This window comes from Passer montanus, unplaced genomic scaffold (genome assembly GCF_014805655.1).
Source record: "Passer montanus isolate IOZ18808 unplaced genomic scaffold, ASM1480565v1 scaffold153, whole genome shotgun sequence".
NCBI lineage: Eukaryota > Metazoa > Chordata > Aves > Passeriformes > Passeridae > Passer > Passer montanus.
Window position 1 is genome coordinate 61,786 of NW_024362385.1, and position 25,906 is coordinate 87,691.

The 25,906-nt window shown below is 37.0% G+C and overlaps 1 protein-coding gene across 2 annotated transcripts in view; it reads right to left on the reverse strand.

Annotated features, from left to right (window-relative positions):
• Positions 1-961: 961 nt before the first annotated feature.
• EPRS1 (glutamyl-prolyl-tRNA synthetase 1) overlaps positions 962-25,906 on the reverse strand; it is a 39,381-nt gene continuing 14,436 nt past the window's right edge. The window contains exons 11-33 of one of the 2 annotated variants that reach the window (XM_039702044.1): positions 25,605-25,689; positions 25,208-25,267; positions 22,295-22,405; positions 20,616-20,752; positions 19,705-19,912; positions 19,136-19,248; positions 18,394-18,511; positions 17,899-18,273; positions 15,902-16,150; positions 15,088-15,318; positions 14,491-14,756; positions 13,432-13,483; positions 12,381-12,590; positions 12,161-12,233; positions 11,317-11,396; positions 10,889-10,990; positions 10,177-10,332; positions 9,859-10,056; positions 9,328-9,501; positions 6,851-7,011; positions 3,903-3,981; positions 1,592-1,656; positions 962-1,337 (exon numbers count right to left, since the gene is read on the reverse strand). In XM_039702044.1, the coding sequence (XP_039557978.1) occupies positions 1,187-1,337; positions 1,592-1,656; positions 3,903-3,981; positions 6,851-7,011; positions 9,328-9,501; positions 9,859-10,056; positions 10,177-10,332; positions 10,889-10,990; positions 11,317-11,396; positions 12,161-12,233; positions 12,381-12,590; positions 13,432-13,483; positions 14,491-14,756; positions 15,088-15,318; positions 15,902-16,150; positions 17,899-18,273; positions 18,394-18,511; positions 19,136-19,248; positions 19,705-19,912; positions 20,616-20,752; positions 22,295-22,405; positions 25,208-25,267; positions 25,605-25,689 (3,454 nt within the window). In that variant the 3' untranslated portion in view covers positions 962-1,186. The remainder of the gene's footprint in view (positions 1,338-1,591; positions 1,657-3,902; positions 3,982-6,850; positions 7,012-9,327; positions 9,502-9,858; positions 10,057-10,176; positions 10,333-10,888; positions 10,991-11,316; positions 11,397-12,160; positions 12,234-12,380; positions 12,591-13,431; positions 13,484-14,490; positions 14,757-15,087; positions 15,319-15,901; positions 16,151-17,898; positions 18,274-18,393; positions 18,512-19,135; positions 19,249-19,704; positions 19,913-20,615; positions 20,753-22,294; positions 22,406-25,207; positions 25,268-25,604; positions 25,690-25,906) is intronic. The other variant, XM_039702045.1, reaches the window with a different exon arrangement.

Below are 25,906 nucleotides of genomic sequence, written 5' to 3' on the forward strand. Positions count from 1 at the left end.
AGCTTGGCAAAATATCTGCAAGAAATAGCCACCACCTGCACCTTGCTACAAGGTGTCATTTAATCTTTCAAACTTGCTTAATAAGGGGGTGAAAATCTGGGAGGTGATTCTTTCCATCTACCTCTGCTCTTGTGAGACCCCACCCAGAGTGCTGTGTCCAGCTCTGGGGCCACCAACATAAGAACAATGTAGAGCTATTGGAATGAGTCCAGAGAAGGGTGATAAAGAGACCCACAGATATGGAGCACCTGTCCTGTGCAGACAGGCTGAGAGTTGGGGTTGCTCAGCCTGGAGCAGAGAAGGCTTCAGGGAGATCTTAGAGCACCTTCCAGTACCTAAAGGAGCCTGCGAGAAACCTGTAGATGGACTTACAAGGGTAGGTAGTGATAGGATAAGGGGGAATGGTTTTAAATGGAAAGAGGGCAGGTTCAACAAGATACTAGGAAGGAACTCTTGACTGTGAGTGTGGTGAGGCACTGGAACAGGTTGTCCAGGGAAGTTGTGGATACTCCATGCCTGGAAGTGTTCAAGGCCAGGCTGGATGGGGCTCTGAGCAACCTGGTCTAGTGAAAGCTGTCCCTGTCACAGCAGGGGAATTGGAACAAGATGATCTTTAAGGCCCCCTTCCAAGCCATTTATGATTCTATGTTTTTATGAAAATATTCCTTGAAAGACCTGGCTTTCAAGGGGAGTTTTCTAAAGGTAGTAATTACTATGCCTACAGCTTAGCAGCATAGCAGCAAGTCTCTACTGAAAAATTTGAAGGCAAAATTAAAAGCAGATGTTTTATCTAGAAAGTAGATGCTGAAGTGCACTGTAGTTTTTATGACATTCTCTCCAACCTTTCAAGCATTTTCCCAATGTACAAGGAAATACATGCACCAAACCAGAAAAAAAGACATGAGCAAAGGATACCTATTCCTCCCTACTAAGCAACACAGAAAAAATCCACCACAGCATGTTACAGCTCACAATACATCTTTATTTTATTGGAGATGTTTACAGAAAAATCTGTGAATTACTGCTAGCCTAAGACTGACCATTAGGGAGCCAGGTTATGGTTTATGGCTTTGTCTTTTAATTATTTAAAAATGTCACAAAACCGATTGAAGTTTAAGGGGCTATTTCAGTCTTATTAAAAAAAGTTCAATTCACAGATAAAGGAGAAGGTTCTTTCACTAGTGATTTAGTAACTACGACCAAAGAGGGTGTAGAACTTGGCAGGGTTTTTGCCGCACACACATCTTGCTCCAGGCTGGAGTTCACGGAGTGGCTGGAAAGGTATGCAGAGGCTTTTTGCTCCCATGGATGGAGCACCAGGCTCAAGATCTTGATCCCTGAAATAAAAGGATATTAATAAATAAAGATATTAAAAATAAAAGTGCAATAAAGTGTATTATACATAAATCTTAAAACCACATTAATTATTCTGAAAGTTCCAGAGTTAAGGAAGTAAATATACTGAATTATGTAGGACAGCAGGAGTCTGTACATAAGTGTTATACCCAAAGGCATCTTGCATTCCTGTTTTATATTCAAAATATTTTGATTTTGATCTTGGTATATACTCTCCAGCTCAGTTATATTTTACCTGGCAGTGGTCTTCTTGATCCAATCCTCACACTCAATTTCCCCACAGAAAGGGATTTGTACAATCTGAAGGGAGGAGGGGAGAGAGAAAAACCCAACAGTTATACATGTAAAAATATCTTTGTCTTTGGAAGATTCCTAAGACCTTCAGATCTCATATACAGATCTCAAGCTGGGAAAAGTTCCAATTGTTACAAGTGAATTTTAATAGCTCTTCTTCAGAGCAATAGATAAGCCCAGCCATCCCTCCACAGTGCAGTATGGAAAATCTTACACAAACCCAAAGCACCATTTAAATTTTTTTAAACCAAATATATCTTTCTTCTGTGCAAAGTATAAACACTCTTTTTTTATCAAATGTTCTGTTTTTCAGGAACAGTTTAAAATTTTCAAACTACTGAGCAAATGCTCACCTTATACACTGTAAAACAGTGCCCTAACAAGTTCCAATTTAAATTCTGTTACTATGAATTTTCATTTTTTCTGAGCATACATTATTTCAAGAAAACAGAACTGCCAACAGCACTTTTTTTCTGGGGGGGTGTGGGGGTGGGTGTGGGTGTGCAGCCTCCTGCTCTTTCCTTCACTTAGCTTAACTGAAGAAAATTGAGAGAGTAAGGCTGAAATGATAATGTCACACACTCTGTACTACTCTTAGCTATTGGAGCAGATCTCTTGCCCCTGGTTTTACCTTCAATTTTACCGACTTTTAAATGGACTTCCACAGAGAAAATTCAGTTTGCTACCAAGAGGTAGCATTACTGTAAAAAAGACACACCCTACACACATCTGAACACTCATGAAATGCTGATAGCTGAGGGCAACCTTAGCTACTAAATTCAGCCTTCATTCATTGTAACTCTATCCAAACTGTGAATAAGATTCACTCAGTGCATCTTTCTTTCACCTAATTCACATTCTTACTGCAAATGTCTCAATTTGGCATTAACTGGAACACACCTTTAGTAGACTTCACTTTATAGCTTCGCTTTCTTGCAACTGAAAAAAGGAACTATTACCACTCTACATCACTGTTCTTGCATGAATCTTTTGTTGGTGAAATGAAAAATAGTCCACATTTTTAAAGAGCTAAGAGTCTGCAATTCCATTAAGGGAAAAACAGCAGCAGGAATTAAACAGAAGCACTTATTTCATCTTTAAAAATTTTTCTCTTACACAGCAGTCAGTGCTAACAGAGTGCAATTTTAAGTAATTCAGAATACATATGCTATAAAATTATGTTAGTACAACAAAAATAGGTAGAGAGTGAAACAAAGACCAAATGGCATCTTTTTTTGATTTTTTTTTCAATTCAGATATGCAGTTCATAATAAATTCATATAACCTAAGTACCAAAACAGTGGAAGTAACCAACATGGAATGTAAAATTATTTGTTCACATTTCCAAGCTTAACTGCATTTAGATTATATTAGAATTCTAAACATTATAAAAACAGCTTTATTCTCTTTGTCACATCTAGAATCTAGCTGCACACAACAGTGAGTGCTGGACATTGCTAACTCAGTTCCTCCTCTGAAGTTCATCATTATTCCTTTAAATTGTGTTCTAAATTGAATTTAAGTGCAATAGAAATACAAGAAAATAGTATAATGGAAGGTCAAGCCTAACCAGGAATAACTTAAAATTAGTTTTGAAGTTCAACAGAGTATTTATAGATTCTTGGCACTTGTACATTTTTCATTAGGAATTTTGAAATTCTCAGAGTGGATCTACTTGATACACAACCCACTGATCTCTCTTTAAAAAATAAACAACCTTACTAACAAATGTTGGGGATCCTACCTCTTGAACACACTAATCCAAACAAATAAAGAATTTCCCAATCTGATCTGTGACAGAATTTCAGGGTTAAAAAATCTGGTCAGCAGTTCTTTGTAAAAGAAACAGCTCAATTCTGTGCTGAAAACTTAATCTCTCATCTAAACTTCAATAGCTTTTCACAGATGTTTAGATCAGTAGAGCTCACTCATCCACGTGATTGGTTATTTTTACTATAAATCCAAGGAGGTTTCTGACTTGCAGTAATTCTTAGTGAACCTAATGGCTTCTACTCAGGTCATAAAGGTAAAACTTCCTTGACGTAAATAGCTTGTACTTTAAACTCTTACCTGGACCCTTATATGAGACTTAAGTGTTTTGTCACTGCATTAGAATAATGACAGTGAGGTTATTGTAACCTGAATGAAATGTTTACATTACTCTCTCTTAAAAGCATACTCGGATAAAACCATTACTTGTAATGGATAAAAAGGGTGTGAAGCACAAAAATACAAGTGGTTAATCCCCTTACCTTTCCTGAATCAAGCTCTTTCTGAAAGTCCTCCATATTACTGGCCACCACCATATGACTTTTTAGGTCTTCGGATGCTCTAAGAAAAGGGAAAAAATTCAGTCAGGGCAGATTTATTCAAACAAACTCACTGGCCCAATGGAGCTGAGTTTTCAGAGCCAGTCAAACCAAAGGTTACAAAAAGAGCTATATATTCATTAAAATCTTCCTAATCAGGTTATGTCTTTCTACCACTGATCCCCAAGGAGGTAAAATTTTGATTAATTGCCGATGGGTTGCTGCATATTTCACTGTGCTCACTCATACTGTTGTGCCCAACAGTTAAACACTGACCTGAAGCAGACAGAAATAAATACTATAGATGTCCTAGGTTGAGAAATTTGGGAAGTTGGGGTCAAACCAATCAGTGCTTAGAATTGAATATTAGCACCTAGTTTAGTCACTGAAAACATGGACCGCCTCTGAGAACAGGGGATTAAAAAGCAGAGAACTCCCAAAAAAACTCTCTTGGTCCCAGTCAGTGAAAGAAGTCAGGCCTCCCCTGCCCAGCTAGGGCTGGGTGGGGAGGGGAAGCCACCGGTGAGGTAGGCCGGAGCCTTGGGCAGAGGAAGAAGGCAAAGGCTTTGCAAGATGAAAAAGTAGAAGAACATTAAGAAGCACCAGACCCCCCACACCCCGCTACCCCCTGGGAGAGAGACAGAGAGAGAGAGAGAGAGAGCCAGTGCCTGTGCTGCCTTAAAATTTGATATCATGTGCTAGCAGCACGACTGGCCAGAAGTGACTGGCCCCTGTAAGAGTTCTAAGCAGACAAAAGCAAAAAATTTAACCCTTTTCTTAAATAAGAAAAACCTTACAAATACTGATCCTCCTTAATCTGAATGAGGAAAGAGAGAAATAAAACAAAAAGAAATAAGTAAGTGTGATGAAAGTCAGTGCAAGTAAGAAATGTCAGAAGAGTTAAGCAGAATCCTAGGTGAGAAGAAATGATGGAATAGCCTTGAGCTAGACTCTTTTCTTGCATAGCCATAAACAGACCCATGTTTTTCCTGTAACACAAAAACTACATTTAGGGGGAAGCAATGCCTTAGAGCCAAAAAAGTACGGTGAAGCGGTAGTGTAAACAAAGACAGCTGAAGGTGTAGTAATGTGCCCCATCTTCAGCGAAGAAAAGAATGTTCACGAGGTACCTCAGCCCCAAGAAGTAAATTTAAAAAGGACTATGTCCCGAAGCGGAGAAACTGTTGTTTTTTTTAAAACAGAGCAACACATCCTTAAAAAGAGAACCCTAAAACAATTCTGGTCCATACGCAGTAGTGAAAACATGAACATAAAAAGAAAAAGTCACGAAAACAAATGTTCTCCGAACAGTGCCACAAATAACATGAAGACACAAAAGATTTCAACTGTGTTTCTAAAAAAAGCCTATAGTGCAAAAAGCTCCTCTCTCCCTAATAAACTAGAAGTTAATTATTTAACAAGTCGTGACAGACTGAAAGCTAATTATCTAAAAGATAGTAACTACATAAAAATCTAAAGTTTTATTTCATGCTGTAGAAGAAATAAGAGGAAGAAGAACAATATATTTAGAAACTTTTCATTCTAAATTCTGTGTCTGTTCCTTTATAGATAGGGTAGTTAATAAAGTTGTTTTTTCCTTTACTCCTAAGTTAAAGCCTACTTTGCTCTATTTCTGATCACATCTCACAACAGCCACTAAAAAAAATATATTTTCATGAAGGCACTAGCATCGTGCCAGCGTCAAACCATGACTGATGTGTATTTTGCTTTTTAAATTATTTTCTAAGTCTAAATCCCAAGATGCTTTTGAGCTAGGTAAAAATATTCTGCCTGTAAACAATTTTGATCATCAGAGAAGGAAATAGAAAAGCTCATCTGCCACAGTGCTGTGTCAACACCCTGTTCTTCTCAGTGGACTTACGAGCAACAATCTGCAGTGAGAAACCTGTGAGGGATTTTGGCGTTTGCAGTAAGGGCAAAAAACAGTTTCAAAAGTATTTGATTGCTTACAAGAAAACAATCCTGTGAAGGTCCATAGGGTCTTAAAATACACTTCTGGACACAGAACTTCAGCTACTGAAATTACTTGGACAGCTTTGTGTCTTTCAAAATTCTGCACCAAAAGCATCTTTCACAAATAAGTCCTGTACATAGGATCATGAAATTATTTAGGCTGGAAAAGATCTCTAAGATCATTGAGTCCATCCACTAAGCCAACACTGCCAGACCTACCACTAAACTATGTCCATAAGCACATTTATGTTTTCTGAACACTTCCATGGATGAGTATTCCATTAGTTGTTGGGCAGCCTGTTTCAATGCCTGACCACAGTGGCAGTCAATACATTTTTTCCAATGCCCAATCTAAACCTCCCCTGGCTCAACCTGAGATCATTTCCTCTTATTCTGTCACATGTTACCTGAGAGAAGAGATCAACTCTCACCTGGCTACGTCCTCCTTCCAGGCAGTTGTAGAGAGTGATAAGATTCCTCCTGAGTTTCCTCTTCTCCAGAAGAAACACCCCATCCCTCCCTCAGCCACTCCTCACAGGATTTGTGCTCTACACCCTTCACCAGTTCTGCTGCCCTTCCTTGGGCAGTGTTAAGGTCACTAGTCACATAATGACCAATGGGTCACACCTATTTATGGTGTGTGTATGGTGTACTTATTTATTAATAATACATGTGAACTCAATGATGTATTTTTTAAAGTAAGTTCACAACCTCTTACCTTTCATTTCATAAGAACAACAGGCAGCTCCTATCGCTGAATGTGAAGGAGTTTAAGAGGTAGAAAATTATATGACACAAACAGGAAGATGAGCCTAACCTGTCTTTCTCCACAGACAAACCATTAACGTGAGAAATTCTTCTGACAGATGAAGGGCATCTGTGATTAGCAGAGCCACTTACTGTAACTCTTAGTCTACCTGCTGTAAAGGTTTGCATGGATCTCCTCCAAGATCTGCTTAAGTTTCTCTTCTGCTTCATGTTCAGATAATGTCAGCTTTTGCCCTGTGTCTCTTCTAACAGCAACAAACTGTTGGCTCTTCATGTCTCGTGGTCCCACTTCAACTCTGACTGGGACACCCTTTGTGGAAAAAAAATTAGAAGTTATGATGAAGAAGTAATTCTCAGAAGAGTTCATTTTCTCACTCTGTGGCTTTTTGTTGTTTTAGAGTCCAGTTTTAATATAGGCTCACTTGATACATTTAAGTTTCTTTGGAAAAAAGAATCACAATATATTGCAAAGCTTTTATGCATTTCTGTATTTCTCATCCACATTCTTTTCACTTGTGCATTCTACCTCACTTCACTAGCTTGAAGACTGTATCAGTGCCAGCATGCAAGTAATACTGAAGCACCGCTGAAACTGCACTAAGTTATCCCACATAGTGCAAATCAGATTTTTAAGTCTGAACAATTAAGACTTAATTCTACAGCAATTATAATGTTCTAGTTCACCCAATAATACATTTAATTCTGTTTTCAAAGAATGCTTTCAATGGCATTCAACAGGTATTGTTTTAGCAGCAAAAGTTCTGTTAAGTACAGCTCTAATATCAACATTAATTGCATTACAATTAATGCAAACAGCTAATTGCTTTAGCAAAGCAAATCATTTCAAGTAAGTCAGAGTTTATCAAAGTTTATAAACTTTGGTGGTAAAATGTAATTTCTCATCCCCCACACACAACCAGACAAAAAGATTTTCCATGTTACTGAAAAGAGTCAGTTAAGAGTCTACCATGTAACTTATTTTCTTTACATCCTAACATGTATCCCAGAGTGTACTCATTCTTTCACAGGAAATGAAAAGAGTGCATAAAAATACATTTTGGAGGATTGTTCCCCACCCCCTCTCCCCCAAGGAAACTGAATCAGTAGGCTTATAAGCTAAAACCATTCTACAGTGTTCAAGAGATGAACAGGAGAATCAGAACCTGTACCAAGCTTTCTATGCATTGTGTACTCTGGAATCTCCTCAGGTTCACAGCTTCCAAGTGATTCCCTATACTCCCTCTGCCCCAACTACCTTAATTATGCTAAAAAGGTGAATAATACAGTAAGATACAACTGACCAATGAACTATCTACTACTGCTGCAAAGCTACACAAAAAGCTACTCAAAACTATGATTAACAAGCAATTCAAACTGAACAGTCTAGTTTATGCCCACAAAGCATTGTTTCCATAATAAAAACTTGGAAGGGAGTATTCAGGACTTCTAATTGTAATACTGCTGAGTAAAAGAACAGTTCATGGTCCCTTAAGCAGACTTCCCAAGAAAGCAGTGGAACTAATACCAGACAATACAAAAAAAGTACCACTGACTTGGTTTTTTTAGGAAGTAACATCAGAAGTCTGCTAAGCTGACAAGTGCATAAGGCAAAATATTTTCCAGTTAATTCCTTTACTTCTTATTCCAGCACCTTTGTATTTTTTACCTGAAATTCCTTATACACTCAATAAAAGGAGTGTATTGTTCCTGCAATGAGCCTGAAGATGCAGTTTAGGTATTATGCTGGACTGGTATTATACTACATTAGTGTGTATATCTATATATATATATAGATATAGATATATGTACACACACATTATTATACTAATGTGTATTATCTACACATTAGTACATTTTATGAAAAACATCAAGTTTACCCTGTGCTATGTGCCTCCTTGAAAAACCTAGTTTTATTTAGAAAGTTTTCCAACATGGCTTCACAGTACTAGAGCTTCAATAAAAAAAAAAAGGTTACACAAAGGGAAGAGAACTTTGAGACAACAGAAACTTTGAACAATTTGGGTCACTTCTATCAGGTTACTATGAAGATTAACATATTGAAACTGATTTTAAATTCAGAATAAAAATATTATTCCATAACAACACTCAACACATCATTCAATTTTTAATTACCATTATTACCACTGTTTTAGTCTGCTCACTATTTCTGTTATTAGAGGAAGCAGAACTGTTCCTCTCAAGTGCTATATGAGGGGAACATGGCAATATTGAAACAAAAAAATTTGCTCCTTTCGTTTCTTACACTGCAGGTTTATTTTCTCTGTTCTGCTGTATTCACAAAAGGCTATGCTGTGAGTCAGGACACACTGAAGTATCAGTACATATTTCTAAAAATGCAAGTAATTTATGGTCCTAATTTGAATTTCTAGGTATATAAGTAGAGCCCTGGAGGTTTAAAAATCCCTAATGACATGCAAATCCTAGAAAACAGAACAAGTCTTCAAAAACACCATTTCTTCATCTATTCACAAAAATGATCACTGACTATCAGGCAGCAGATTTTAATTTACAGAACACATTTGCCTTCAGAACACAGGGCACACATAGCATACCTCATATATTCTCCTCACCTAGGCTTCAAAACCTCTCTTGGAAAGAAAAGTACCTTAAGTTCCCAGTGGTTGAACTTCCAGCCAGGTGAGTAGTTGTCTCTTAAATCAGCCCGGACACGGACGTTGACAGCAAGCAGCCTGCTACGATATTCATTACATTTCTTCAACAGAGCTTCTCTGTCCTCTTCAGAAAGGGAGTTTGTGATACCACAGGGAATAATTACAACCTGCAATAGAACAGGACATGTACTTTATGCTACAAAAAAAATTAGCTCATAGTTATAAAAAACTTGAAACCAATATTGTGGCCCTAGATTCCAGTAATTGCCTTCATGCCCTCAGAAATGAAGGACACATTTCCCTTTTCATACTAACGGCACAGATAACATTACTTCAAATGGATGAACTGTCAAAGGGGACTGGTCCACCACAAGTATCCTAATGATTTTTATTAACCTCACACAGCTACTCTGTAACTAGGCAGCTCCATCCTGAATTAAGTTTTCCAGTTGCCCGATATGAAATACTTATTAATTCCAAGACAAGAAAGGAAACTAAAAACAGTTTAAGGTATTTTTACACACCTGAATACAGGCTACACGAGGTGGGAGTACCAATCCCATGTTATCTCCATGAATCATTGTCATTACACCAATAGTCCGAGTTGTAATGCCCCAGGAATTCTGGTAAGCAAACTGTTTTTCGCCTGGCTTCTTGGGATCTTCAAACACAATTTCAAACATCTTTGAGAAATTCTGCCCTAAATGATGTGATGTTGCACCCTGAAATAGATGCACACAGAAAATTCTATTCAATGAAAATCTAAGTCTATCAAGCGTCAGTTTAAATATTTCATCTTCCTATATTTAATGAAATAAATAATTATTTTAATAGCTAAATACCTGGATAGCTCTTCCACTGGCAGATATAAATGCCTCTAAAGTGGTTGTATAATCCCCCCCAGCAAACTTCTCCTTCTCCGTCTTTCTTCCTTTCACAACAGGTATTGCCAAGAGATCCTCATACACCCGAGCATAGAGATCAAGTATCTGCAGCACCTATGATGAACAAACTATCTTCAGAATTACTCAGGATTTTGCATTTGTTACATCATGAAATATTTTTATGTGACAGAGTCTGAAATCTTTAAGATTTAACACTTTCTCAAGACTTTGTTTAGAAACTAAGATTTCTTCAATTACTTTGGATGTTTTTCTCCCTGAACGAAAAAGCAACAACTGTAAGTCATGACAGAAAACAAGAAGAAAGTTATAAAACTGGGCAAAGAAAGTTTTAGAACTTCTAGTAGTAAACACATGGATGCATTATTTAAATTTTTAATGAAAACTGATTTTTAAGTATTTTAAAGAAAAATAATTTTTAGGGTAAGCACACACTTTATATCACACGCTTCTAACTTTCCATATTGTTTGTAAAGAACGAAGCCTCAGAAATGCGTTGCTTCTGAGAAAAAAATGGGCTCTAATAAACTTGGCATTTTTCACAAGGGCTCTCAAAAAAAAAGATTTCCTTGAGGTCTCAGTACTAAGATTTGTGTTGCTATGGAGTAAGGTAACTTCCTGAAAGGAGAAGCACCAGTGCATTTGTTTTTACCTCCTCTGCTGCTTCTTCATATGTTGCAAATGCTGTGTGACCCTCTTGCCAAAGGAACTCACGAGTGCGAAGGAAAGGCTGGGGATGTTTGAACTCCCAGCGCTGGAGGGGCAGAAGCATAAAAATGTAACACCATGAAGCATCAAATTTTTGTTACAAATAATGTTTATAAGCAAGTACTAGAAAATCCTCAATAAAGATAAAAAAGCCAACTACTCACAGATTCCTATTTAATACAATCAACTACACACATTGATAAAGAATGTTTTATTAGAAACACTGAGAAAAACATATCATATAAACTATGGTAATAATTTTGCTTTGAAATATGTGCTGTGATCATTATGATCATGCCAAGTCCACAGAGAATAACTGTCCTACACTGCACTTGTGATAAGAAGAGGTACTCAGGAATTGTGTACACATACCACAACACTGCACCACTGATTAAGCTTGATAGGAAGATCCCTGTGTGACTGCACCCACTTTGCATAGGAAGGATACATTACTGAAAAAAAAAAGCAGCTTTGAGTCTCCACACAATAAAGACACGCCAAACTTTTCCTTTTGGTACATATAAGCTTAACATTCTCTGCTGTGAGAATTATGCTTTTATGTTTCATTTCCTTTAAAATATATTTTTTTGTCTTAATACATAATATTTTCACCAGAGTACTTCCACTTCATCCCGAGTCTCTGCAAAAGAGCTTGGCTGCTGCTGCTCAAAGTACAATCCAAAGCTTATTATTTAATGACACTGGGTTTGATCCCTGGCTTACAGTATGGTAAATACACCTGGGTTCACAAATAGGAACTACCTGACCTCAAGATTTTAGGATGCTATGCTAGACTTGACTCAATTAAAAACTCATCCAGCCTTATGTCTTAAAATGCTTGTATAAATTACTCAGATGAACAATTACAGTCAAAACACATGCAAAACTGAAGTGAATTATGAGTTGAAAAAAATTCTTATAAACATTATAAACCAAACAATCAAATGTGTTCAGACAAAGTAAATCAGTTGTTCAGAATATGAACAACAAAATTCCTGAAATGTCTGCATTTTCTAAAAGTGCCTATTTAAGGGAACATATAATGTGGATTTCCTATGCGCAGCAACAAGATTAAGAAATTTTCCTAAGGAGTTACAGAAAACATTCTGAAAAGTGGGGGCTTCCACTTTTCAGAAGGGACTCTTGTCTATCAGCTACACTATACATAGAACTTCACATATAAGTTTATAGCCAAACTACATGAAAACAGACCCACCTGTTTCACTTGTGGGACGTATAGCAATTGGTTCAGCCAGTTCTGTTTTCCCAGATCTTGTGACCCAAGCAACCTAAAAAAAGGAGAAAATAAAAAAAAAAATCAAACAAAACAAGTTTGGAAAAAAATCCTCTAGCCCCAAACTTACTTTCATATCCAGCTGCAGACTAAATGGTTGGGTTTTCTTACAGTCAGATTAAAATGAAGTTTTGAAGCGTACCTCAGGAGCAAAGTCAGCAATATGAGACTTCTCTGTCTCTAGGGCAGCCTGGGACACGAACATGGGGAAGTAGCAGTTTTCCACTCCAAGTTTCTTGATCTCTGCATCAAAGAAGTCTTGGATGGCTTCCCAAATAGCATGAGCCCAAGGACGAAGAATGTAACAGCCACTCACATCGTAGTATTCAATCATCTCTGATTTAGTGATCACCTTGCAAAAGATTAATCAGAGGCTGAAGTTTCAGCTTGTACACAGAGAACATTCAGTAATTCAAGTGTGTGTCACGCAACTCAAGAGAAGTCTCCTACTTAAAACTGCTGAAATTGTTAGCAGCTAAGATATACTTTAGGGTCATTTGTGTTACCTAGAGAAGGTTAACCAGGAACATTAAGTTTAATAATAGGTCTAAATACTGTAAACACTTAAACTGAATTTCATGAACCCAAGTAAGAGACTATAGCTAGTTTTCAGGAACAAAAAAATTGCACTTCTTTAAGAAATGTCTCTAACTCACTCAGAGACCTTTATTCCTTAGAGTACAGGCAAAAATTATACTACTGACAGGAAATGGACACCATTGACAGCTACTTACAATCTCACATAGCAAGACTAATCTAAACTAATCATCTCTACCTGGGTTTTGTTCAATCTCACAAGCCAGCAAAATTGTTAAGTATCAATAGATATTCACTCTGTTATGCATCAATCCTTGAGCTGAAATGAAACTCTCAAGTCTGTGGAATTCCTATAATTTCAACTAAGTTTTTTACTCTTAACAGAAGAGAAATCCAGACATGAAACGAGGAAACCATATATATTATATATAAAAGGTTGGGTGGGTGACACTCAATCTTTTTACAGCTTACTAAATTTATTCAGCTCTTCACTCCAAGGCACTTCTATTTAAGACCATGATAACATAAGACATAGAAAAGAGAAAATACTTCACTTTGTATTGAAAAAAAGGAACTCAATCAAAAAGATGTAAATTCCTAACAGACATTGATTTATTACAGAATGAAACAATTAAATCAAACTGACGTGCACTTACCTGAGAGAACCACTCTGAAAGATTTTCTTCTTTTTTAGCTTCTAGACCCAGCCTAAGGTATGACAAAAGAAACAAATTTGTGGTGTTCAGCATTTAGATGTGAAACTTATCCTAACCCTTTTTTTTCCTCTTCTTTTTTGGGGGCAGGAGGTATGGAATAATAAGGTGGAAGAGAATGTTTTAGTTTTACATCAAAAGGCTAAGTTTTGGCTGGTGAGAGTTGCTAGTATTTCCTTACCCTAACAAGAATATTTAATAAGAACAGTTCCAATTATTTAGTATAGTTTGAACACTTCTAATTTTCACTATGGCTGTATCAAAGAACCTCACAGCAACATATTAAGAAACCAAACCACCAGTAAGCAGTCCAGTAAGAGCTTAGGATTAACCAGACCTGTTTGTAAGCTGTTCTACTCTTTATTTTAAACATTTCCTACCCAGACAGTAGCTAAAATTTCAGGAAAGACATGCAACTTGAATTCATCATTCATGTGAATGTCAGTCACACTGTTTGAGAAAACTGACCCTACCTCAAAATAAAGATAACCAATAAAACTATAGGACTCTAAAGAAGGTTAATAAACTCATCAGACTCAAATGACAGAACACAAAAGTAAAAGTTTTATATCTCTACAAACAAAGAAGTTTTAAAGGGGGGAAATACATTTATTTCTGGCATTATTTCTATACATAATAACCGCATCTCTGTCTCTAATATATGATTTATGTATATAAAACAGGAAATACATAGTGCTGCATAATACATGCTGTAAAAAGACCTCTAAATTTTCAGCAAGACACAGCAGCACATTTACAGAAACAAATAATAAGCACAAAAACTTGTCAGTGACAGTAACAATACAGGATGCTGAAGTACAACTGACACTAACTAAACCTTGGTAACTTGCTTTTGGCTCAATCCTGAATATGAAAATCAATACAGTTATTTTGCAAATGTCCATACTTTCAAGTGAAATGAGACACGTATCAAACTCTAAATCTGAACATAGGTAGATGGTTGATAGTTCTATCCAATAAGATTAAAGATTGCATCTTTACCTGGTTTGCTTCTTAGGGCCTTGGCCCTCTCCTGATCCATTTGAGGAGCGCTCATTACCACTTTGTCCTTGCAAAGGTTCTTTTTTGGGGCCATCATTTTGCTTCTGTTGCTTACTCTGCTTTTCAGATTTGTTCTCCTTCTCTTTCTTCTTTTTGTCTTTGTCATCTACACCACTAGCAGACACTGGTTTATAGTCAACTCCTGCAACAGACTTATACTGGGCCTTCAACTGAAGAAGTTCTTTAACAGCCACATCTATTTTTTCCTTGAAGGAAAGAAAAAAGTAAGAAAATTATAGAGAAATCAGTGGAATAATATGGGTCTTTAAAAAAAAAAAATCTATATGGCTTTATGGACATTCAGACTATTGGCAGAAAAATCTGTATAAGCCAGTACTTAACTTTAATGTGCTGACATTTTATGGATCATACCTGAGAGCACATCTAATTTAAAAATAATATTTCAGATCCCAGAATTCAAATGCTGCCTATTTTAAAGGTACATTTCTAATTCCCACAATCACACTGAATTTTAAAGAGATTTTTAGATTTAAATACATATATTACATTTTTACACTACAGTGTGTATGTTATTACCTTGTCTGCTTTTTCTGCTTTCAATTTCCTAACTTCATCTCCTTGAAGAGCTACTTTGCTAAACAGGGCTTTAGCTTCAGGAGTATCTGGACCACTGGATACTGTGTTTGATGCCTGAGGCAAAGCCCCCTGAGCTGTTGGTGGGTGTCCTGGCTTGTATTCCTGCCCATTCTTTTCCTTGTAGTCAGCTTTTAGAGAAAGGAGGAGTTTTACTGCTTCATCTATTTGATCCTATGTGGAGGACAAATAGCAAGATTTACTGGTGAGAATTAAAGAGAGAACTGGTCAGAAGCATTGATTATCAGGCTATGAAACCAACCTAACCAACAAACAAAACCCCCCGCAAAAAACAACCCAATATCAAAACTAATTTGCAAGGTGGAAATACAGGCAGAACACCCCCCCACCCCGCCCCCCAGAAGCACCTAAAAAGCTGCAGGTTTGTCTCCTGTTCTTTTCCACAACCATCACTGAATCTGTCTCTGTTTTGAAAGATGTTGCTATTGCTACAGCACACTAGATAGTTGAACAGTCACTTGTCCCAAATACAGCAATAAACAGTAAAATACATTAAACACTTCTGCAAGGTCAATATCTGCCATGCTCATGCCTATTCACCTATATATGAGGGGTTAACTTTGACTTCATATATCTGAGTCAGGAAAGTATCCAGCACTAGAACGGTTCTGTTTGGCATTATCAGAGCATGCATGACCTGGACATAAGGGAGCTTGATCACTACTTGGTGAAAGATTTCCCCCCAGTGGTCAAATGTGATTACAATTACAATTGCTCACTCTAATGCCTATTGTACCTTGGAAGCTTTCTCTGCCTTGAGTCTGCGTACGACTTCCCCTTGCTCAGCTACAGTATCATAAAGTGCTTTGCCATCCACTAAGCTACAGCTTGCTAAGTTACTGCAGCAGACAGGAGATGGAGGTGCAGTGGAAGATAGACAAGAAGGCATTGAGGGTGGATTTCCAGGCTTGTACTCTTGACCTGTCTTTTGTTTATATTCTGCTTTTAAGTTTAAAAGAATTTTCACAGCCTCATCTATTTGTTCCTGAAGCAAGAAAGAAAAAACAGCAGTTGCAGATAAGACAGAGGTGTAACACAAGAGCTAACACAAGCCATTACTAGAATGGCACTAACACAACTGTTGTAATAAAACTTCTAGAGCTATCCTGCAAGTATAAGCTGTTACTGCTAAGTTCTGTGGTAAAACTTTTTAGCCAGAAGGCCTACAAGTTGTACACTAAAGGGCTAACTCAGGTAGTGTAGGTAAGGGCTGATTTCTATGCCATAAAAGCCTCCCATTTAGGTGGCTTAGTCCCCTCCAGTTATAGCAGTCCATGAGCTGCACACTGGAGAATAGTAGCAAATACACAAGCTCTGAAGAAATAATGGTTGTTTGGTCATGATCAGGTAATTCCCAAATTTATTGCTGCCATTCTGGCTCCAAGTTACAGCCCTTCTTTCAAGTTACTGCCTATACTCTGCTTCACTTTATCTTGTATGACTAAAAAACAACTTATTTCTTTTCCATGTGCTAACACAGAACTCATGCAGTCAGCCATATCATCAGCTCAAGAGAATTTGGGAAAGCACTTCATGGAACTAGCTTATGTTTTGCTCCTCAAATTTCACAAAACCTGACGTTGAGTTTTAGCCTAAACTGAAGACACTGTTCCACTCAGAAGTATCCACAGGTAGAACACCTTTGAAGCTTTCTCTGATTTGAGCTTGAGGACCACTTCTCCTTGTTGAGCTACTTTGCTGTACAAAGCCTTGCTGTCTACTGCACATGGGGATGGAGGAGTGGGAACAGGAGAACACTGAGGAGGGACAAAGGCCACAGGTGGGCTTTCTAGGCTTGTACTCCTGGCCTGTCTGTTGCTTATATTCTGCCTTTAGGGATAAAAGGACTTCCACAGCAGCACCTATCTCATCCTGAAAGAAGAAAGGAAGGGGTGAAAAAGAGGAGGAACAAAGATATAGAGACATAAGACTCTCAAGAGTACCACAAATACTTTCATAAAAAGACCTGCAGTTTATGTGCACCTATTCCATCTTCCTAAGTACTTAGTAGAGTAATTCAGAGAAGTCTTCTCTAATAATTTCCTATTTTAACAAAGTAACTCCTCTTAAGGGCTATACAACCCTAATGATCCTAAGTAAAATTATAACAATAAATTAATTTAGATCTTCTCATTTATTTAGATTCTGTGGTGCCATCAAGATACTATTACTATCAACATTATTTAACCACTGGGCAAACTACGTTATTTTCCCTCTCTTCTTGCTCTGCATTAAAAAGAAAGGAAATAACACAGCTAACAGTAGCTATGTTTGCTATGTACAGTTACAGACAGGAAGATTCTCAAAACCATCTGTGGCATTTGGATCTTTCCTTTCTGGTTTTGGAGCTTTGTTTCAAGGTCTAAACAGCAACAATTCAGTCCTGTGAAGTCACATAATTTGACCATACCAAGTTAAACAAATGAAGAAATTGCCAAGGCATTTTAATCTCAAGGACTTGATTTGGATACTTAACTCTTGCTGTTGGGTAAATTCTGTTCATGCTTCAGAGCACTAGCCTCAGAAATATGGGAATTCACCAATACAAACTTGATCATACAAATATAACTGAAGAAGTAAGTATTGGAAAACACAAGTCTTGACAGAACAGAGCCCAGTCCAAATGATGACCACAATAAAAACCCTGGATCCATAAGCACCCATTCACCTCCACAGAGAGAACAGTGGGCTATGCAAACCCAGACAAAACCACAGGATTATTTTAATCATCACCTTAGATGCTTTCTCAGCTTTCAGTTTTCGGACCACTTCTCCTTGTTCTGCTACTTTATCATACAGAGCTTTACTGTCCAAGGTACCAGAGTTCTTAAGCTTTGATGACTGTGAATTTCCAGATATTGGAGGATTTCCTGGCTTATACTCCTGGCCTGTCTTCTCTTTGTATTCTGCTTTCAAGGCCAGCAGTTGTTTCACAGCTTTATCAATATCTTCCTTTGCTGCCTTCCTAGCCTTCAAGTCACGAACTACATCACCCTGTGCAGCCACCTTGTTGTAGATGATCAAGTGACCTTCAGATGATTCAGTACAGGATGGAGTAGAGGCATGTCCAACAACTGGAGCAGATTTTCCTTTTACAGCTGAACTAGCCTTAAAAAAAAAAAAAACAAAAAAAAACAAAAAACAAGCCAAGTATTCAGCATGTAATCTCATACAGAAATAGATGTATAATAATACATTTTATGGTACTTTCCTAAACCACCAGTTTACCTCTTTCTTTGCAGTTTCAGCTTTGGTCTTCTCTTTTGACCCAGATGTTGGCATTTCTTTAGTGTGTCCATCAGGGATGTAAATCAAAATGCATGGGGCATCTTTACAGCTGTAAGGACTATAAAAATATTTATAGAAAATACAACAGTAAAGGAAATAAAAGATGATTATCAAACATTTATTGAAACAAATGAGCTACTCTTTCTAAAAGATGCTTTCACACAACTGCAGGTTTATCTTTGATACACAGCTGTAATTACCTAAATTTACATAATTGGGGATCTGCAATGATTCCTCTTGCATGCACGTTTTCCATTTTTTATAATATTTATATGTTTATGTTATAATTGCATGTAGATGTTTTGATAGCTTGCTAAGAAAGTGTTACAGTTAAGTACTATGTGCACACCCTAATTGGAAAAATGCCTGTTTTATTCTGTAGCACTGCTACTTAATTTCTATACTCCAAATCATAACGAAACCACGACCTTATTACCAAGTCCAGGTTAGCTGGGGTGCACCTCAAGTACCACATACTTGGCTTAAGACAGTTTGAAGAGGCAGGAACGTAATAAAAAATAAAAGCAATGCCAGTCCACAGAGATATTCCTCACAAAGATCATGGTAATGGATAAACATTTGCAGACAACATTACTCTTGCCAATGTGTGTGAAAACACTAAAATACAGTAAGCTAAAGCAAATTCTGTGTCGTCTGTTTAGGCCATTCTCAGGTAACTGACCTCACTGGCTCATAGGGCTGATCACAAATAAAGAATCCTCTCCTCTGAAGTTGTATGATGTCTCCTTTTTTTAACTCCTTAAGGCACGGATCACCAAGCATCAGTTCTTCTTGCTGCAAGTATTAAAAGAAATCAGTCCATGTCTAACAGAGCAAAGGAAAAGCAAGAAATAGAGTTGTAGAAGGATAGTAGTGATTTACTCCTTTTCCAAGTGTCAAAATGTTACTTAATTCCAGAAACAGAAGAACAAGTACTAGCAAGAAGATGCTATGTTGTAAGAATGTATCAAGACAAAAACTCAAACTATTGGTCTCACATGTGTAAAAGCCTGCTAACAACTGAGAATAAACAAGAGTCATATTTTAATTTTGAGATTATGACAGCTTACATGGAAACACAAAAACTAGATACACCAGCACAATTTATCTGTTGAACAAAAAAACAGTTATATTTTAAAAACCACAACTAGAAACATTGAATTAAAACAAAACAAAAAAACCAAAAACAAACAAACAAACAAAACCAACATGAAGTTTTGTGGAATTAAAGGAGACAAAAATACAACTCACCTTGCTATTTCGGTTGATATATTGCTTGAAGTCTTCATCTTTACCTAGAACTGGCTTAGTGATCAGATGCTCATAATTAACACAGACAGTTGGGATGAGGGGTGCATGTGGAGTTTCTGCCAACCAAGTGATCTTAGTAGTTTTTTTGAAGTCCTTATTATCTAAGTTCAACTTGGCATTGATGGACACAATTTTTCCATTTGAATTTCTACAGGAAAACAGAAATTATAATTGTACAGCCTAAATGACCAGTTCTGATTCAATACTGCAAACAAGTGTTCAGAGTTAATTTTTGAAGTGTGAATCATACAAAATGAAAGAGTGCATTCACTGCCATTTATGTTCTCCATTAATTTTGTTGTCTTAAATATCAATATAGAGCAAAAAGCATGAGGAAAAAAGTCTTTGCATATTTATGTTCTCTATCAGAGCTCACTCCATTCTGTGTTTCAACACAACCACTTCAAAGATACCATGATGACATTAAATGGTCTCCTTCCCCACCTCAACAGCTGTGCAACTGAAACTGCGGCAGGTTCAGTTTCTCACTATGCAAAAGCAGTATTTGTTAAGGGGTGGAAAATTGTTAACATTCAGGTGGTTTTTTTCTGTCTGAAAAAGCTGTTTTACAGTGGCAATATTACCACAGAATCATGGAGAGCACTGGATGACAGGGACATGCAGTATCAGGACTGACTAATGATTTCCAACCTGAATCTACAGAAATATACACACTATGCTAACATGCAGCTTCATGGCATATTTCAAAGTAGATTTATAGACACAGAATCATAGAATAGACATATATGGCCAACCATCAATTCTTTACTGTTACAAGCTTCCTGTTAAAACAAAAGGCAACAAAACGCTGGAAAGTAAAAATTAATTTCATCTGCCACTGAACAGGTTACCTGTTTAATTTGGTGATGATGATATTGCCCCAATTTATGAAAGTAACCACCTCTCCCTCCACCAGGGTCTCTGCATCTGCGCCCTCAATGAGGACTCTGGAGCTGTACCACACTGGCTTCAACCCAACGTCAGCATTCTGTGAATAATGGGTTACATTTCAAAGACAACAGATGAAGACAGAAGATGGACAATAACAGTAATGCAAAGCTACAATGTTTTTCCACAACTCTCTCTGGTTTCTTTTACAGGTGTTGTCTGCATTCCCCTGATAATACACCCAAAAATTCCACTGACAGTATATTCCGTTTCCTTAAGGTCCATGCATCTTTAAGATCTCACAGGTAAACCCAAACCTTTTCTCACGTTTCCATTTTGCTATGCAAATTCCCTTTAAAACTAATTTCAGAACTCTCATTTCTTGCTTTTTTATAAAGTTATTACGGAAATATATACGGAGTTTCTTTTAGCTGCATAGATTTGTAAAGACAGAAACCAGAACTACATCACTTCTAAAATATTCAGCTTTAAAGTATCTCAACAATTGAGATAAACTTCTATTTTCTAAAAAGGCTGACAGCTGTGAGTTCAGACTTTCTCAGCTGGTCAGGAGTTTTCAATTTGTCCCCTCTGGTCACATTCATTTCATTACATATTGGAGGGTCAGTATTTATTTCATTACATATTGGAGGCAGCATTTACTGGTACTATCATTGTTTTAATATGCTGGCTGACATCTGACCAAACTTTAGCATCTTTGAGCCTTGAAGAGCCACAACTCTCACTTACATCTGCTCAAAACCTGTTTCCTTGTTATCAGCCAGGGGAAGAGGGGAAACCCAATGTCCAACTCTCAGTTACAAGAAATGGCTACAGGAGCACTCAGAACAACAAAATCAAAACAAAAAAATGAAGTAAAGCCTCAGCAGTATTCACTCATTTCTCAGTGTAAGTGTACATAAGTATAACTAAGGGATGCTTTCAGTGACATTTAAAAACAATTTAAGACATCAGACTCAAAGGAAAGTATCTTTGTTACTTGTAGCACCAAGAAAGAGTTGTGTCAGTAACACACCTCCTTTTAAGGGGATATTACTCTGTTTACTGGATACTAAAAGTATCAAATCAGCAAGTTCTTAGTTTTTGATAAGAACTATTTGCTATACAAATTTAAAAGTCATATTAAAAATCCAGAGATTGACAGAATCAACAGGTTAATATATTACCTCTCCACATAAAACCTGATTTTATAAACCACTTAAAAAACACCTCACTGTTAATGGATAAAGAGTGTTTACTGTATTATAGCCACAGAGCTTGAATAAAATTTAATATTTAACCTCTGTGAAAGTTAGCATCAAATAATAGGAAAACCAGCTTGAGCAGCACTCCAGGCTTGTAATGACTCACCTCTTCTGAAAAGTCCCAGAGAAGCCTTTTAAGGCACCTTTTATACACACTCTATATATTTACAAAAAGAGTTCCCTCTTAAAAGAACAAACGTTTAGTAGTTGCACAGTTTTTGATAATTCTGAGGCAAAACAAAAGTACCCCTTGGATAGATCTCCTGCTATCTGAGCAAGCTAAAAGCAGGACTCTCCTTCCTGACTGTTCCATGCCAAGGTACTTCCCAACCTCACTGAGCTGCAGTATAAGAATATTAAGAGAATAAAGCAAGAACCTTTGGGTGTTTAGCCACTTCTTTCATCTCCTCTTGAGCTTCAGGAATATTTACTGGGACCACTGCATCTTTCAGTAAAGCAGTGTACCGAGGTGCTACTGGGTCTATAACCTACAGGAAACAAATAAAGTAGATCATGAATATATGCCACTGACAAAAAAATAAGATGCTTTACAAAACAATCACCAAAAAAAAAAGAGAAAAAAAAAGAGAAAAAAAAGAAAAATAACATTAACTGGTATTCTTTATGTTACTGCATTTTTTCAAAGTTTGCTTTCATGTCACTTTCATCCAAAGCTACAGAATAGTGAGAAAATAGTGGTAGTACTTTACAATTGCCAATCTTTACTAAAATTCTGAGTAAAACATGAACTGGGTACTACTGACAGCAGAAGTAACCAAAATTATGACCCAATGCCTTACAGGGAAGACACAAAAATGTACTCTGATACAGTTTTATTGAGGACATAGGCTAATACATCTGAACCACATTTTCTTTAGTTAACTAAATTTAAAGCAATAATTTTTAAGTGGAGTTTGTTCTTTTTCCAGCAGTACAAGACCTGATCTCATACTCATTTTCCAGGCCAGTACTCCAGCAGAATCAGTAACAGAACTGGCTGTAGAGGAGGCACCAATCAAGTCTGCAATTTTACTACAGACACATCAGATACTATAATAAGGCAGTACCATAACACTGACTTCATTCGAATTTCTACAACATGAGTTTGGTAAGAAAAAGGTAGCACTAGGAGGTCTTCCTGCATTTTCATTGCCCATTATCAAATCTAGCTGCTGTAGTTTTTCACAGCATTTTTTATACCTGAAATACTGGGTTGTCAAACTGTTCAGAAGCACTTAAATATATAATTCAAGTAAAGTAGTCATCTCAGGCCAAAAGGAGTATCAGAGATCTACCCAGTTAACTGGAAACTGACACAAATGAAAACACCTGCTTTTATTAATACAAAGTGATTTTTTTCTCTCCTTGGTTTATTCCTGCTAAAGTGAAAAGCTGCACAGCTAGACATTTTTCTATATTTTGGAAAAAGTATTTAGCTTCTAGTTACTTGACATTAGATAATAAAGTGATACGATGATATACTTTTATAAGTTAGTAGTCACTGAAGTCAGACACCTAAATGTTAAACATACACTTCGGAAAAGGACTTGTGTATGTATCTCAAAATGTAGGAGTATTATATGATATAATATCATAATTTTGATAATTAAATGAAAATACTGGGTTGTCAAACTGTTCAGAAGCACTTAAATATATAATTCAAGTAAAGTAGTCATCTCAGGCCAAAAGGAGTATCAGAGATCTACCCAGTTAACTGGAAACTGACACAAATGAAAACACCTGCTTTTATTAATACAAAGTGATTTTTTTCTCTCCTTGGTTTATTCCTGCTAAAGTGAAAAGCTGCACAGCTAGACATTTTTCTATATTTTGGAAAAAGTATTTAGCTTCTAGTTACTTGACATTAGATAATAAAGTGATACGATGATATACTTTTATAAGTTAGTAGTCACTGAAGTCAGACACCTAAATGTTAAACATACACTTCGGAAAAGGACTTGTGTATGTATCTCAAAATGTAGGAGTATTATATGATATAATATCATAATTTTGATAATTAAATGACCAAATTTTATAGTGTTATTACCAGGTTCTTTACTCATTAAAACTCTCAAACCCTCATCAGGTGCTAAAAACTACAGGATCACATATAAAATATGAGCTGTCACATTGATAAAGTCTTTGAGCTCAGAATTACCTGTACGCAGCCAACTGGTTTTTCTTATATTGCAGATAGCTTTCAATCTGCACAGCCACATGTAAATAAAATTGGCTAATATATATGGTGCTGTACAAAGAGCTGAGTCAGAGGCCTAAGAAACTCAGTTTAAAAGCCAATTAAAAAAATGAGCCTTGACAGTCCATTGTGGATTCTTCCCCTCAAATCAGTTGTTAGTCACAAATATATTTATGCAGCAACAGAAAGAACCAATTCATAAACCTACGTGTATGTAGCAAATCAAATGCAAAATACACAAAGAAATACAAGACACATGCCAGACAAGCAAAAACTATTTAAATGAACAGATCTGGGTACTATCTAAGCAAAACCAAGCAGGAATCCCAATGCAAAATAACAGGTGTTTCCACAATCACACAAAATATGCAATCCTCATGAAAACAAATCGCCTTATTATAGTGTCCAAGCATCTGCTGCCAAAAAGCAACTTATCATGTCAAGATGCAATATTCCTGATTTGCCATTCAGTCACAACTCCAGCAGTGCTGGCTTGGTCTCCCCAGGCAGAGCACGCAGTACGTTTGTCCTTTTGCCACAGAAAGGAAATGTGGCCAACGTGAACCAAATCGGGGAAAATTTGTGTTTATGTTGACAAATCAGCCAACCCAGAGGTGGGCAGCCTTTGAAAACTAGGAATAATGCATTTTCAGTGGATTTGTAGAGCTCCTGTTATACAAGCAAGACTGACTGTGCTATGAAGCTGCAAAATGATAGCTTATGCTATGTATGCTTACAGCACTGTAAGCTATATGCTGAGGTAAAAAGCATTAAGTAATACCTTCTTACAGATAGCTCGCAGCTTGAAAGCAGAAAAATGAAATGCAGTTTTCAGATCAGATTTACACAAATAACATTATCCTTTCCCATACTACTAAGGAAGGCAAGTAAGTACTGGTATAGAAGAATCAATAGGGTTAGTGCTTCTTCAGGTTAGAAGGGGGGCACATTCCATTTTCCTGAGAGTGCGCCAAATGATGCAGCATACTGCAACTGCTACTTGTTGTGACAAGCACTTCAATGAACACTGGATTCTCTACATATCCTAGAAAGAGGATATCAGGAGTAGCATCAAATCCGAGTAAGCACATACCTTTTTGTTAAAGGACCAGATTTTATCCCACTCCATATTCACAACAGATCGAGAGGAGCCCTGGATTAAAAAAAAAAAAACAACACCACATGAATGTAAATATTCCAGCTCTTAGACTAATTTAAAACAAAGTTCTTTAAACTGAAAACTCTCTATGGTTTGTTTTAATCAAAAACAGTTTTTGAGCTTGCAAAATAAACCCACTCCAAGTAAGAAACCTGCAAGTCCATTTTGCCAACACCTACTCATGTGCACTACCATTGTTGAAGCAATACACATCAAAGTAGCAAAGCTTCAAAGGCAGAAACTTCCCAGTGAGAAGTACATTAAGTGAAGCTTCACAAAAATTTGTGAAACTTATCGAGTGAGATTCAAAGAATCAGAAGAAAACACCCACCTGAGCAGCAATAAACTGTTTTAGTCCTTCAACTGTCATGCCTCTTCTCAGGACACCACGCACAGTGGGAAATCTTGGGTCATCCCTAGTGGAAGACAGTGTTCCATTAGTGCCATACAGTAAATTTTCTAATTCTGCGCTTATCAGAACTTTACTAATACTGCCACACACGAAAGGCACAGCCTCAGTGTATTTTAGTCACTGAATTCCCAGCTAGGTGAGAGCATCTAACTGAGAAGATTGAGCTCTTATCCATACAAAATGTACAGTGAAGGTCAGGTCTCTCAAAACCTAGCAAGGCA